We start from the raw sequence: 16,312 nt of genomic DNA on the forward strand, positions 1-16,312 counted from the left end.
GAATGCTGTGCACTGTATGAACTTCAACCGTTGTAACGCCTTCTGCCCGCCTCTCCGCAGACCATGCGCCATGGTGGTGCCAGACTTCGAGCTGATCTGTGAAATCATGCTGGTGGCCGAGGGCTTTCTAAACGCTCGGGTCCTCGCCAGGAAGTTCATCACGCTCTACACGCTGTGTAAAGAGCTGTTGTCCAAACAGGTGACTCTCCACGTTCTTCCATGTCACACATCAGATATGGTTAGAAAAAGCCAGATCCATTTCCACTTCAAAGCGGAACAACTGACACAATGTTCTTTTTTTTATATTTGAGGCTTTTGATAAAGGAATGACTCTGAGGCACCACACAAGAGCTGACTTAAGTGAAGTCTCACATGCATATGAATACAAAGCTGCAGGGAGTTTGGATGTTATTCCATCTAAATTTTTCTTTAATCCCTTTTTAGGCCTTCTTTTTTTACACGTCTTGCCATTATTTTAATTATATAAAAACGCAATAAAATCACTCACAGCGCTGACTAATAGTTAGAGTGCAGCTCCTCGACTTAGGTAAGCGATTTAATGAGCCCTCAGTTCTGGATGAATTTCCCACGACCACAGGCCCGTTTAAGTGTCATCGCACACTCCTTCCTTTTTATGGCTGTTTATGAAGCTCTGGTTCTTCAGACGCTTTTTAAATATCACCTTAATTACACTTTTTAGCTGCTTCCAAGTTGTTTGCCACAGTTTCATTGCAAGTTTTCCACCATTAGCAACTCAGTGGCAATGAAGTCAAATGATAATGAACAGACTGCTTCTCTAAGCCATATTCACAGGGGCTGAAACTGCAAATCAATGGAAAGTGCAGATTCAGAGAGCTACTGTCCTGAGTTAAACAATTCATAATTGTGGATTTAATATTGCATAAGTTCTGCTGCTGGTCCTGTGCAGAACCGCTCTGCTGTTTTTGCTGCCAGCGAGCACACGGCGGAACATGGGAGAGTATCCTGAAATGTATTCACGCTTTTAAAATCTGCAGGGATCTGAAGTACTGCTCTAATAAGTGTGTGGCCTCTAGTTTCATGGTGTTTTTTTTGTTAATGCTGTGGCGCTGTGTATTCTGCAGCATGGGCTGGTCCACGTCGCTGGGCTGGTTGGTCCTGATGTGGGTGTGTTGTAAATCAAGGTTATTATTGTAAAGCAAAATGAAAATAAGCAGTGAAAAATACTGTCGTAAACTCAATCTAACTACTAAAATAAAATTATAATAATAAGAATAATTCAGTTTTAGTGTTTTAACAATAAGGTAAAGGAAAGTTTCAGTCCCTTTATGCTACAGATACAAAGAACCTTTGTACGAATATTTGAATAAGAAGCATTTTCTGGATTTGCAACATAACAATATAACATGTATAATGTTAAAAATAAACTGTGTGAGCACAGTCTGACAGTCATGACAATCCATGTGGGGGATGATGGTCAAAAAAACTGCCCTTGATGCTGTGCCATCAGTGTGTGAATTCATATTTACGTCATTTTGGATAAAAGCGTCTGCCAAATGACTAATTGTCATTTTTGTGAGTAGCATAAAGGCTAAAGCTAGCACGTCATGGTTCAGCCCTGTGCTGTCCAATGATCAACAAATGAATCTCATACCTCGGACTGAGGGACCAACGTTGCCTTGTTTCAGTACTCAACACAGCTTTGTTTTCTTATTTGCACACAAACTGGTTAAATGGGCCACTTAATGACATGAGACGCTGAGGCGGCATCGTGGATACGTTCCGTGTATTTTAAGATGATGGAGCGAGTGTTTTTCCTCAGGTTTCAGTCAGCAGCTGGAGGGAAATATTAGTTTGTCTGGAGACTGAAGGATCTCAGTGGAGAACTGGAATCTTGCAGATAAACTCTGATGAGTCATGATATGGAGAGCTGAGATGTTAGAGGGATCGGCTCATCATTTTTAATTAGCTTTACCTTCTTAATCTAAGCATTAAACATTTTGCTATGAAACTGAAAGCTTGTGTATTTCCCTCTGCTCGCTGACGTCTCTCTGTCCTTTTACCAAAGGACCACTACGACTGGGGCCTCCGAGCCATCAAGTCAGTCTTGGTGGTGGCCGGCTCTCTGAAGAGGGGCGACCCCGGCCGAGTGGAGGACCAGGTGCTGATGCGAGCTCTGAGAGACTTCAACATCCCCAAGATCGTGACTGATGACATGCCCGTGTTCATGGGGCTGATCGGTGACCTGTTTCCCGCTTTGGACGTCCCCAGGAAGAGAGACCTGGACTTTGAGAAGCACGTGAAGGAGTCCATCCTGCACCTGAAGTTACAGGCTGAGGACAATTTTGTACTCAAGGTGCAGTAAACGCGATCCCTCGGTAGCCCCCTGACATGATTGTCTGCTTGAGTTTATCAGATTCTGTTTTGATTAGAGCTCAAAAAATGTAAGTGTCACAAGTGTTGCTAAGCCGAGGATGAAGGCAAACACAATCATAAGTTATCTGCGAAGTCCCCAAATGGGGGTTTCATCTTTAACAATTTAGACAGATATTGCGGTTGTAGCACTTTCATTTAGATTTATCTTAGTTCTCTCCAAAAGCTATTTACCTCACGTCATAATGTTCCGCTGGGAAATACACATTAGTGTCAGACAAGTCTGCCGCATCCGGATGAATCGGGCAAATATTGCAGAAAGCAAACGGTTGGCTGCGATGAGAGTTCAGGTGCCCGAGCTACTGACCTAATTCTAGTCATTATGTTACATACGGATACACACACACACACTCACACATGCACAATAGAAAGCAGTATATGTCAGAGACAGATGAACGCAGGACCAGGGGAAATAAGTGCAATCTGCCTCAGGTCAAATAGACACGGGAACCACATAATAACACTCCATCAATGGAGGCTGGAGCTGCACCATGCCACTTAACCCTGACATTGTGAGAGGCAGCCACGGAAATAAACAAAGAGGAGGAGAAACACAGCGAGCAAGAGGGAGAGAATGGCGGAGTGGTCAATAACAACCATCCACCCCCAGAGCCTGAACTTTTACTGTCTTTGTTTGTGCGACCAAGCTTTTGATTTCAGACAAAGGGGGGAGGCGGAGGCGGGGGTGGGGTGGGGTGGGGTGGGGGGGTGTTTGGGGGAAGGCGAGGGGGGGGTGTGAGCAGGCGAGGTGAGAGAGATTGCATACCTTTAGCGTTAGCCTGTGCTAGCATTAGTCCTCCCCACATCAAAGCAGTAATCAGCCGGGGCCTTTGAGAGTGTAAAGCCGCCCGCGCTCCGGCTGAATGGATGGTGAGTAGGAGCCGCGAGGAGCCCGATCGATGGCATTGATTGAGCTCACCATCTGTATGTTTGAATGGAGGCGGGGTGGAAATCTCTCTTTCTCCCCCTTTTTTTCCCCCCCCTCTGTTAGTCTGTTACACACTCTGCGGCGTCACCTTCCATGCCTGAATTGACGGAAAATGGAAATTCAAAAAGTTAACTGCGAGTGTGTTCATTTGACTGTTGAGGGGCGCCAGCCAACACAGAAGACGTATTCAGACGAAGACGAGCGTTACGGCGGCTGTACTGGAGAAACTGGGGTGAAAATAATGAGACTGGGTCCGACCACCTTTTTCAAACTGCTCACTGTCAGTCCCTTTAATGGAAGGACAAGATACATTTCCACTTCATCAGACCTCAATCAGACTTTGACTCCAAGAGGAAACTAAGTCTTTGTCCAAATATTTCACATTTCCCTGAAGCTGTTTCTCCACCATCCACAATTTCTCCACCTTTTGGAGGCTTTGGGCAGAGCTTCCATCTTCTATTGTACAGCACTGTGGGGGAATGTGAACAACAACAGCACTCCCACAAAAAATTGGGGTTTTTTTGGGATGAGTTTGGAGTTTGCTTAATTTGATCACTTTTGTTCCCTGGAGTTAGGATAAATAAGCTTTTGTCTGTCAGTCAAGAGAAACGGATGAGGCAGTTACGCGATTGGCTGTCCGCTCATTCAGACCCCAGCGACAGCCAATCGCGTCACTGTCTCCGGCCTGTTTGCCTGGACTGACAGTGATGAGTGTAAGCCACATTCAGAACAGGAAGAGCCAAGCTTCAAAATGTTACTGGCCTATATTTATTTAGATTTATATACATTTGCTTCCATATTTCATGACGCCCTTTTTCACTGCTTCAACTTTGAACACTTCTGGTCTTCATAGAAACATACAACTTTTGACTGCTAGTCCCCATGACAAGCTAAGTGGCGCGTAAAATAGCTGGAGTGGCCCTTTATGTGTGCAAACACAGAATAATGAGGGTGCAGATATCTGTCCTTCCAGAAGACCACTGCTGTCATTTATTGTAGTCTGTGAACAGTGTACTAAGCTGCTGCGCTGCATTGCAGTGCACCACACTACCCTGTCATCCTGCATCACTTTATATTCACCATAAACCAGAGCATTAAGAGGGAGAAGCAGTGGACTGAGTTCCGCTGTGTGGCAGCCCATGAAACGCTACATTATCTACATTGCTGCCGTAAAAGGGTCAGTGTTTATTTGTCCACCATGTCACCCGTGTCCTTCGTGTGATCTAAACAAAGCAGGATAGAAAATGTCTCATTCTCTGTGTGTGTGTGTGTGTGTGTTAGGTGGTGCAGCTGGAGGAGCTGCTGGCGGTGCGTCACTCCGTGTTTGTGATCGGGAACGCGGGCACCGGAAAGAGCCAGGTGATGAGGTCACTCCAAAGGACCTATCAGAACATGAAGCGCAGACCTGTGTGGGCAGACCTTAACCCCAAAGCTGTGACCAATGACGAGCTTTTTGGCATCATCAACCCGGCGACCAGAGAGTGGAAAGACGGTGATTGCTCAGTCCTGATTGGTACAACGCGTTAAAAGAGTCAGATGTCCGAAATGTCAACTCTTTTTGTCTCCTTACAGGCCTCTTCTCCAGTATAATGCGTGAATTGGCCAATGTCAGTCACAGCGGACCTAAGTGGATTGTCCTGGATGGAGACATTGACCCAATGTGGATTGAATCACTCAACACAGTCATGGATGACAACAAGGTGTGAGCGAGTTGAATGTGTGCGTGCGTGTGTGTGTGAGTAACTGTGGAGTGAGTCTTTTATTCAGTATCAGAATGACTAAAGTGACACGTTTTCGCTCTCTGTTGTTTGCTAACTCAGCACTCAGATATGAATAGGAAGATGCGGTTGACTCATCGCTGACGCGCGAGAGTTGTAAACTATTTGCACTCCGTGGATGAGAGAATAAATGACAGCGTGTGCCTGCAACGCTGAGAATAGCCAAGCGAGCCGAGGAGAACGTGACAAAACACATTCTTAGTCAGTCGCATCTCGGCGCCGTTCACTGTGTGTGAATATGCTGTCTCCGTCTGTTAGGTGCTGACTCTGGCCAGTAATGAGCGGATCCCTCTGGACCCCACCATGAGGCTGGTGTTTGAGATCAGCCACCTTCGCACCGCTACCCCCGCCACTGTATCGAGAGCAGGTAGCTTTCCTTTCTTTGTCTCATCCTTTTACTTGGACACTTTTCACAGTCCTGTGGTGGTATTGGATTTCTGGGGGTTACCAGCTATGCAACTGCCCAGCAGCCACAGACCCACGGGGGCCAAAAGAGGCTGCATCCATGTCGATGTTTTGCACAGTGCTTTGTCAAAATGTCAAAATCTAGTTTTAAGAGCTTAAAGCTGCACTGAGAGGTATTTTTCTGCTAACAATGTGTAGCAGGGAATTATCAGCCATGTCTGCACTCCCCCTCGGCTCGACCAAATGTTTCTGCATCTTCAGCTCATTGTCTCTGATTTTACAGACTGCAGCTCGAATGTGTTGCTTTGCTGTCATCACTCTCATCTGTAACATTTTCAGGCACAGCAGGAAGCTGTTTTCAGTGGAAATCTCTGATAAACCTGCCCAACACCAGACAGCAGACAGACACAGTGAGCAGCTGTCTGGTGAACAGAATGGAGAGTTTAGCAGATAAAGAGACACTTTTTCTCAGGAGTGGATGGAGACCGAACCAGACCTTAGCCACATCCCAGTGTTTCAGTGTCAAATGGAGGAAACTTTTGTATCAATTGGTGCAAAATTTGGTACAAACACTAATGTTCCCCTCATGATGAAGTGAGATAAATTTCTTGACTTTGTATATCAGCATGTTATCATGTTAATGTTAGACTCAGTGTGAGCTTTGAGCTAAATGCTAAATACAGCCTCACAGAGCTGCTAGCATGACTGTAGACTTGTTAAATGTCATTTAGGATGTATCTTTGTGGGTTGCCTGCTGATGAATTACATAGTAAATGAAGTAACTCACTGGTATATATTCCTAAAGAACAAAAAAAAAGGTTCTGTTTCAACAAATCGCCTCAAACCAACTAATGCTCAGAAACCCTGAGGCTAAGTTTGTTCACTGTGCAAATGCTGGAGCAGCCATGTGTAGCATGCTTAATGCATTAGATGTGGAGGTGACATGGCCCATACAGGGGGTGGTCAAAGGGCCCCAGCGACCCACAGTGGTTCAATCCAGCCATGTTTGCAGATACTGTCCATAATTACTAAGCAAGTAACATTCCCTGATTCCTTTTCCAGGCATCCTGTACATCAACCCAGCAGACCTCGGCTGGAACCCACCGGTGTCCAGCTGGATTGACAGGAGGGAGGTCCAATCAGAGAAAGCCAATCTGACCATACTGTTTGACAAGTACCTCCCCTCTTGCCTGGACACCCTCAGATCAAGGTAACGCAGCTACTCAGCAGCTCTGTGTCACCACGAAGCAGCATCCTCGGAGTCATGTCCAGTTGACGCAGGATGTCGGGGTGTGACATAACGTGGGGAGGGACTGTGCAAAAGTGGGCTGAAGCAAACAGGGACTGACTCAGAAGAGCTGGATGCCATCCTGCATTCTATTGTACAGGACCACTCGCCTCCTCCAACACCTCCATCACCACTGCTATTGGAGCAGACAACAAAAACAGGAAGCAGAGGAGGGAGACGGAGAGGAGGAATAATTTGTCCTCATTGCTAGTCCAAAAATCCAGAACATGCACCACTGTACAGCAACATAATGCTACATGGATATTCACAGATACATTTGTCATCTGCTGTCTTGGAAGTAAATGCAACTGAGCTGTGTTTTGTCTAAAAAAAACAAAAAAAAAAGAAAAAAAAAAAGCTGTATTTGTTACGTTAGATCTGTTAAAAATGTATGACAGTTCAAAATTACATAAGGTGAAATCATAATTTAACATTTTATTTCCTCCTCTCAGCACAGAAGGTTTTTTTTTTTTTTTTGGTGCCGTATGGGAAACACTAGTCAGTGGAAATGCTTGAATCTGGTGGTGCAATGTGTCTGTCTTTGCTCAGGTTTAAGAAGATCATCCCTATCCCTGAGCAGAGCATGGTCCAGATGCTGTGCTACTTGCTGGAGTGTCTGCTGACTCCAGAAAACACCCCGCCAGACTGTGCCAAGGAACTTTATGAGCTCTATTTTGTCTTTGCTGCTGTCTGGGCCTTTGGGGGAGCCATGTTCCAAGACCAGGTACTGCGTGGGCCTCTGGGCATGGGAGCCGTTTACTAAGTGGTTGCGTAAAGAGGGAAGAGAACGAGACACAATGGAAACAGCTGCATGATTTTTTTCTCTCTCCTCATAACCCCCTTCCTGAAAGAGTTTTTTTGCTCTTGCATTATGGGTATTCCTCGGTACTATTCAAGCCCTGATGGCTCTTATGCAACTCAACTTTGTGTCTCTATTTATGAAAAGTCATTTGAAAGTTATTTCCAGTCGAAGAAATGGCAGGTTTTTTTTTTTTTTGGTTTTTTTTTTTGAAAAGGGGAGAGATCTCCATCTGAAAATGAAGTGGACTTCATTCCAGCTCAACAACACACAGGCTGGCTGAATTTAAATCAGCGGGAGAGCCGTGGCGAGCAGTTGCTAAGCAATCCAGTTAGTGCCGTACAGTAAGCGCGTCCATCTAAGTTATGGGATAAAACTGCTCTCCCCTCGGTACAAATGTACTCCACTTTATTTTCCCATCACAGATGCATTTAAATGCTAAGTGGTTTTATTGACTGGAGAGTTGGTAGTGAATAGAGGAGACAGGTACCAAGGGGTGGGGAGGTGGGGAGGAAGGCGAGGATCTGCCAGCCAGCAGGTGATGAGGCTGCTTCACTGTCTGAGTCAGGCAGATGGATAGATAGGCCTGCCATCTCTCATTTTCTACCCTTCAACTGCTGTGGCTGTATCTCTATGTTGTCGTCATTTATTTGTCCTCTGGTTTGTATTCACACCAGTGTAAATCAAACGCACGGATCCATAGCTGCTGCACGGGGGAGAAAACGCAGAGAGGAAGTCATTTTAGAGTATTGACCGCCCGCTCACCCTCTGTGTCTCTGCGTGTGTGCTCTGCATGAGTGTAGCTGGTCGACTACAGAGTGGAGTTCAGCAAGTGGTGGGTGGCCGAGTTCAAAACCATCAAGTTCCCGTCCCAGGGCACCGTGTTTGATTACTACATCGACCCCGAGAGCAAGAAGTTTGAACCCTGGGCCAAGATGGTGCCCAAGTTTGAGATGGATACAGATACACCCCTTCAGGTACAACAGGTTGTTTTAGACTTCTCAAACTATTGGCAAGTTTGGGGTGAAATTATACAGTTTCAGCGACTGGACTTATTCTTAAACTACATTACATACAATATTGATAATTGATGAATAGCTTAAAGCTGAATCAATGACTATTTTTATAGTGGCAATAGATCATATTACTATATATGCTACATTATGTATGCAGCGATGAACCCAAAGAGAATTATCACCGGATTCCCATCAGCCCCACAGCATCGTGAGCCGCATCATACCTGCGGCTCAGTGATAAAAGATTGGGTTAAACCTGTCTTCACTGCTTAGTTTGTCCACCAGAGAGGACTTACAAGTGTCTTTTTCAACTGTAAAAAGTTCTGCTCAGAACATATTTTGGTGCTGAAAAGTTTCTTCTAACTAAATTAATGGACCTTAATGAAAAAAAAAAGTGTTTCTATTTGTATCAGCTTGAAAAATCTGCTCATCTGCTGACTATTCCCTGCTCTAGCTTCTCCAACATAAGCTTTTTCAGCTTTTTCTAAACATTTTATAGACAGAACTCTAAATTGATTATCAGAAGAAAATTTGCTGGATTAATTGAGAGTCATATTAATCATTAGTTGCAGCCCTGTAAGCCTTTAGAATACACTAACATGGATGAGATACAGTACACACAACACGTACATAATGCATGTTTTTGTCCGTTTCCCCTGTGCAGGCGTGTCTGGTCCACACTACGGAGACCATCCGAGTTCGTTACTTCATGGACCGCCTCCTGGAACATCGCCGGCCCGTCATGCTGGTCGGGAACGCTGGGACGGGGAAGTCTGTTCTGGTGGGGGACAAACTGGGATCCTTGGACGCAGAGAAATGCATGATTAAAAACGTACCGTTTAACTATTACACCACGTCTGCTATGCTCCAAGGTAGGAATCAGACACATCAGGCTACGAATATTAATCCAGAAAATAGAAATATCTGTGATTTGCTGACCGTGTCTCCACCTTGCAGAACTGAATTTGAATATCAGAGATGTTGAAGGTGATTCAGAGGTCTGGGACCAGGCTCACGTCCTCTGAGACAGACTTGTGATTTTAGACTGATTAGATAAACATTATTTAACTGCACGTTCGCTAACAGAAGTTTAAAAAGGGGACGGTGGTTTTCAAGTTTGCTTGCTCTTGTTTTCTACATGTAAAGCAATTTGTTCCCCCATTGATTTGTGTCGTGAGCCCTTCAGCAGGTCCTGACCCCCGGCTTAAGGCAGCTGGCTTATGTACTCTTCCCGTTCAATCAAACGTCTCCACACTGACCCGTGACTCCAGCTCTAAACTACTCCGTAAACATTGCTATTCAATTACATCTTTCTCAGCGTTCCTTATTTTTTCCCCCCACGTCTCTGCTCTCCACTGGTCCATTCATCTCCTGCACAGCCGTGCTGGAAAAGCCCCTTGAGAAGAAAGCAGGGCGCAACTACGGACCTCCAGGCAGCAGAAGACTGATCTACTTCATAGACGACATGAACATGCCCGAGGTGGACGCATACGGCACGGTGCAACCTCACACACTCATACGCCAACACATGGACTACAACCACTGGTAAGGCTGACACATACATGCGGCTGTGCAATATATATGTATGAGCAAACATGAGTACATCCCCGGGCTGTTTAGAGAGGATGAGACTGTGCCTCGCTGGGCGATTTTCAGAAAATACCACATCAGCAGCGGACTTGTTCCTCACCTTAATTGGCTAAATGATGGACAGTTTCAGAGAATTTCTCCATGTATTAACACAGAGAAAGATAATTCAGAGCGCCAGCAGCCGATAGGTGGAATACCTTAATAATTCAAACACCTTCCTGCTGAAAACATCTTTTTTGTAATATTCAGACAGATCCCCGCCTCAGTATCAATATGCTACAACTTTTATGAGAGTCAAAAGTCAAATGTGAGTGCAGGGTTGTATGATTCCCCTTAAAAGGATTTTGTTGCTCATCTCCCTGACACAGTGAGGCCATTCTGAACATGGTTCCACTGCGTCAGACACAGGCTGACTGGCTTAGACACGGTCAGCCCATTAGAGATATGCTGCGAGGATTTCAGGTATGAAATTGAGAGGAAGGAGGACGCTACTGAGCCACACCAGCTTAAGTGGGAGCTGAGGCGTCCATATCGGCAAAAGGAAGGCGTGTGTGTGTGTGTGTGTGTGTGTGTATGTGTGTGTGTGTGTGTGTGAGCTAGGGCGCAGGGATGTTAAATAATGATTTTTTTCTGCATGATTGTGTGTGTGTGTGTGTGTGTGTGTGTGTGTGTGTGTGTGTGTGTGTGTGTGTGTGTGTGTGTATGTGTGTGTGTGTGTGTGTGTATTCCCAGGTATGACCGTAATAAGCTGCTTTTGAAGGAAATACACAACGTTCAATACGTGTCCTGCATGAACCCCACAGCCGGCAGTTTCACCATCAATCCGCGACTGCAGGTACGCACACACACATGCGCGCACGCACACACACGCATACAGCATGTCCTCGCAGCACATTGTGTTCCACTGGTTATGCAACACACCGCTGAGCTTACATGAGCACTAGTTCTTCCTCTATGTTATCATGTTATCATCATGTTATGAGGCAGATGACATTACGTGCTGCTCGATAATTATTTGTAATTTTTTAGCCAAACTTTAGAAAGTTACATATATTCTATTATATATATAAAAAAAAAGAAACCAAGCTATTCTGGTGAGTGAACACTTGTTGAGGATTTCAGACCATTATGTGGCATCCATTCAGAATATCGACAGAAAAAAATGATGTAAAAAATGCTGAAAAATGATATTATGGTCTCCATAGTGGTGTTTTGTAATTTGCCTGTGATTAAGCTACTAAGCTGCTATTCATAAAATGCCTAAAACATCAGCGTGTTACATCCGCCTCTCGACACTTTCAAACTTTCTCACCTTGACTGTGGCACTCAGCCACGAGTCCATCGGTTCCTTATTAAGATAACAAGAGATAATCCTTTATTGATCGGAAATTTGGGCATTACAGCAGCACAGAGGCAGGAATAATTACAGATAAATGGAGAAAATTTAGAAACTAAATAATTCTGTGTATATAAAATAAAGCAATTATACTGAAACACAAATTACAAGCAGTAGCAGTACACATACAGTACACACAACAACTACACTGTGACTAATGAACTTGAAGTAATAGTGCAGCACCATCTGAAGCAAAGTGAGAATAGTAGCAGCAGGTCAGAAGAGTGTAGTATATTTAAGAGTAGTACTAGACCGTCATATATAACCAGGTACACCACAATAATATATAGTGCAGTATAGTGATCTAATGTGGAATATAAAGGATAATACAAGGTGAAATGTAATGTATAATGAGTAAAATCTAAATATGAATCACAAATATAAAGTTTAAAAGGAAAAAATTATGCATTTTTTGGGCACTGGATTGATACATATTTGCTGCCCTGATGAGTATCTGGGGTGAAGAACTGGCGTGTTTTTAATAGTTTTTGCACAACAATGGCGCCCTATGGCGCAGAGGAAGAAGATACACAGTGTCAGACTTTGACATCCACACAATGCAGCCATTGTTGGCTGTTGTCTTGATGGGATTTGATGACAAATATGGAAAATTTCCAGCCTCATTCTTCATGATTAGGGGAAAGATCGCTTTCATGGTTAAAGAAACCAACTCTGACCGCTGGGCATGCAAATCATTGTCTCTGCATTACAGTGGCATAGACTGTGCATCCAAGCGTCCACCCTGCCTCCCCCCAAGATGCTTTGCGGCTGTGTGACAACATCACGCTCCCTCTGCCTTTGCAGCCGTGAAGGAACAGCCACCATTAACATGACCGCAAGGGGTCGCTTGTCAGGAGAGCATAAAATGTGACCCCCCCCCCAAAAAAAGAAGTGTATGCAGATGTATTAAAGCATATAACACACAGCATTAAAACTGAGAGCGAAATTAGACATTTACAAACAGTGCGGCAGTGCCGGTTTGCTGCTGATTGCACAGATGACTTTGGCTGTTAAATGCTGTGATAGCAGCGGGAACAAAGGAATGCTTAGATCTTGCGGCTGCGTTGTCGCAGTCTCCCCCATGGCTCAACTCAAAGTCTGTCTTATTTAAAATGGAGTCATTATAAAGCCGTTCTGCTGATGTCTGTTCAATACCAAAAGTCAAACCGCTCTGTCATGCTGACTTGTAAAGAAGTTGAAGGACACGATGATCCGTTCCAAACTTATTGAAGTGCAGCAAGAAAAACATTCACTGTGGCTTTTTTTTTTTTTTTTGGATGTTGAGACTCTTTCAGTCACCGTGTCCTTGTCTTTTTGACCTGTAGACGGTTATTCTTACACCGTCTGGTACATTTTGTGAAAGGTTCTCCACAAAAATGAAGGATTGGCTGAGATTCTTTTATGCAAATTGCACAAAACAGGTGATGAGCACTTATTCTGGGAGATGACAGTGCAGAATTTAATTTAATTTGACCAAAAAAAAAGTCATTTATCCACAATTAGCTTGCTGCAGAGATCTGCTCCTGAAACATCAGGTGGGGCTGAATAGAGTTAAAAGCTCTTTGACAAAATTGAGCTATGAGCCTGTTCCAGATGTTCCTGATTCCGTAAACTGATCAGGACTGAAGTGAGAGGAGACGTCAGCGCTTTAAGATCAGCCTCTCGAGACGTTTGTTTGGGACTAAAGCCGTAGGGCAGTAATCAGCCGTTTCAGGTGTTCAGCTGCTTTCAGGGACCCGCACAAAAATCCCAGATTTTCTCCACAGGCCAGGGACCTGAAACAAATTAGGCTCATCCTGAACATCACAGATTGGCGAGGAGTGGAGTCGAGTGTGCCGGCAGCAGAGAATGATCAGAAAACTGGAATAGGATTGGAATAATTGGAAGGTGTGCGGCTTGTGATCAAAGGCGGGACTCTCCTCTGGGGTGTACGGCACACACTCACTGACAAACTATTTTTCCCAACATGAGCGATGTAATTATAGGTCAAACTTATAGATGGTCAGATTTGAATTTAAAAGGCACACATTACCGAGCGGCGGTCCCTCTTCACTTAACGCTGTAAACACCCACAAGGTGACCCTCGCTTTTAGTCTGAAACATAATTGGCTGCATCATTAGCAGGGAGCGACGCGTTTACGTGGCCGCCTTGTTTGTGCTGTACCCCCTCCCCCCTCCCCCCTCCGCAGCGGCACTTCTGCGTCTTCGCCCTGTCGTTTCCCGGAGCCGAGGCCCTGAGCACCATCTACACCTCCATCCTCGCTCAGCACCTGAGAGGAGAGGGCTTCAGCGGCGCCCTGCAGAAGAGCTGCCCCGCCCTGGTCCAGTTAGCCCTGGCCCTGCACCAGCGCGTCTCCGCCACCTTCCTCCCCACTGCAGTCAAGTTCCACTACATCTTCAACCTGCGAGACCTCTCCAACATATTCCAGGTGACACGCGCGGATAGAAAATCTACAAGAAGTTTGATCCACGCAGATAGTCTTTGAGCAGAAATGACCTCGGGTTAATCTTTCTACAATTAAATGTCAGAAGTTAAATCGAAAAAGTTGGGTGCTTTTTCATATCACTGCTCTTTCCATTCCAGACAAGGAGTTAGATATTTCGCCTTGATTCACTCTGTTTTACGGCTCCGCTTCCCACGTGGAAAGAGCCAGGCTTCTGTCACTAATTTCTCATCTAAATTATTATTGATTTAAGAGCTGGGTCTGAAAGCTAGAAATAAGTCTGAAATAAGTGTAACAGAAAATAGAATGGATTTGCACTTCCACGGGTGTTAGTGATGATTTAATGTATTTAAATGAATATAATATCAGAGCGCGAAAGGCTGTCAAGGGAGAAGCTTTTGGGGCCATATTTCTGTCAAAATCCTCCACGGTTTCATGGAGGGCAGGCTCTCTCATTTAACACACTCCGTTGTATAATTAATGCTTTAAGCCACTCAGCTATAGGAACTTCATATTTCATAATTCAATCTAAGAGTTTATGGAGGCAGCTCTGAGCTCCCACTAAATTACACACTGTACAAAATACACAGTTGTTGTAATGTTCTAGTTCAAACTCATATTTTTCTGTATATTCAGTATAATATGATATAAATCTATGATAAATATTTTGTAGATCAAGTTGCTGTGTCATGTAAAAGCAGTTGGTTGTGGTCGATAAGCAGCTTAAAAACACGGACTGCTGTGTCAGACACGCAGGCACTGACAACAGGTCATCCATCAGGACAGGACACTAAACCCAAAGGACGAGAGTGTGCAGCGAAGCTAGCTGCTCTGTGAGCCTCCATCAACAGTGCTCGTGTCAGCTTGCTAACATGCTCACGGTAGCAGTGGTGTAATGTTCACAATGCTCGCCGTCTTAGTCTACGCCTCAACATCTGCCGACAGGCCTGATCCCTCAGACAGCGGCTCGTGATGACTCCGGTGATCCCCTGACTTTCCCTGTAGCGTCATCGTGACTTTGTGGCGTTGCACACTTAAAACGCTGGAATGAGAGTGTGCAGAATGAAAAACGAGAGCTTTAGCCAGAGGTTCAAATCCTTCCTACTTTTACACCTCAGCACACCTGACCAATCCCTGCAGGATGTCAAATACAATGGAGGAGGGTTTCAGACACTGATAGACCGTCCGACCACCACTTCCTTTTAAGCATACTGAGACCTTAATGATGCCAGTTCGCTGCCTCTTTAAGTATGTTGTTATTACCATTACTTCCTCTATGATTGCTGCATTTTATATGCTTCTAATGAGCTGATTTGTAGTAGGATTGAGCCTTCTTCACTTTGAGATTAAGCATAATTACCATCCCAAAGCTCAAGCCCTCATGACCCACGTACCTTCCTGACCCTTCCTGTCTCGAGGCAGCAGAAGTTCAGCCATACCGCAACACTTTGAAAGCAGCATTTGAAGAAGCATTCTGCCTGCTTCATTAAAGTCTTACTTTAAGGGGTCTGCACGGTGTGACTGGACTGGTCCTGCTACCACAGAGAGGAAACAGCGTCTCACCTTTCTCCACCCATTGAGAGAACAGAGAGGAAGCCAGAAAGGGACTCGTGGAGCTTGTTTGAAGTTTTTCTGCCTAACTTACTCAGCTCTTGGCTCTAACACCTTAGAACAGCCGGGAAGGGGCGAGCAGTCTCTCAGCTCACAGCTCTGCCTCAGCTGTAATTCCCCCGCCGTACCTCTGCGCTTTTGCACCTTGAGAAGTGGGAAAGTATTCGGTGAGACAGTACAAACGCTTCTTCTGATTCCGAGCGCGAGGCCTAAATGGTTGTCACTCAGTGTTTTTCCGGATGACGCTTCAGATGTTTACCTCAGCCGAAATAATTGGGGGCCTTCCTGTGATTCACTTTGTTTCGTGAAACTTTGGAACTTGGAGATGAAGCCAAAGGCAGCCGTCTCATTATGATCAACTCTAATGAGCCAGAAAACTGAGCTCAGAGACTCTGTGTGAGCTCGCAACGCTTCTTGCAAAGGTGTTTTTAAATGTGACAAGAGGACCAGACAACACTGGAAGTTGCATCTTTTTTAGAGTATCGCTGCAGTTGTTTGCTGACAGAATGCTCAGGTCAGGGCCAACAAATTCTCTCTCTTTTTACCACTTTGCCCCGTACTCTAGCTCTGCTCCCTCCAAGCATTAGGGCGATCATTACATCAAGTGGATGTTAAATTAGACATACTATAAGTGCAGTAGCCAAA

The 16,312-nt window shown here is 44.9% G+C and overlaps 1 protein-coding gene across 1 annotated transcript in view; it reads left to right on the plus strand.

Annotated features, from left to right (window-relative positions):
* The window catches only part of dnah9 (dynein, axonemal, heavy chain 9), a 113,876-nt gene that overhangs the window by 38,124 nt on the left and 59,440 nt on the right, over nucleotides 1-16,312 (plus strand). The window contains exons 36-47 of the mRNA XM_076759636.1: nucleotides 61-199; nucleotides 2,048-2,335; nucleotides 4,622-4,832; nucleotides 4,913-5,040; nucleotides 5,377-5,485; nucleotides 6,586-6,733; nucleotides 7,361-7,535; nucleotides 8,414-8,587; nucleotides 9,291-9,498; nucleotides 10,006-10,171; nucleotides 10,949-11,051; nucleotides 13,802-14,041. Coding sequence (XP_076615751.1) covers nucleotides 61-199; nucleotides 2,048-2,335; nucleotides 4,622-4,832; nucleotides 4,913-5,040; nucleotides 5,377-5,485; nucleotides 6,586-6,733; nucleotides 7,361-7,535; nucleotides 8,414-8,587; nucleotides 9,291-9,498; nucleotides 10,006-10,171; nucleotides 10,949-11,051; nucleotides 13,802-14,041 — 2,089 coding nt within the window. The remainder of the gene's footprint in view (nucleotides 1-60; nucleotides 200-2,047; nucleotides 2,336-4,621; nucleotides 4,833-4,912; nucleotides 5,041-5,376; nucleotides 5,486-6,585; nucleotides 6,734-7,360; nucleotides 7,536-8,413; nucleotides 8,588-9,290; nucleotides 9,499-10,005; nucleotides 10,172-10,948; nucleotides 11,052-13,801; nucleotides 14,042-16,312) is intronic.

This window comes from Chaetodon auriga, chromosome 20 (genome assembly GCF_051107435.1).
Source record: "Chaetodon auriga isolate fChaAug3 chromosome 20, fChaAug3.hap1, whole genome shotgun sequence".
In the NCBI taxonomy this organism is placed as follows: domain Eukaryota; kingdom Metazoa; phylum Chordata; class Actinopteri; order Chaetodontiformes; family Chaetodontidae; genus Chaetodon; species Chaetodon auriga.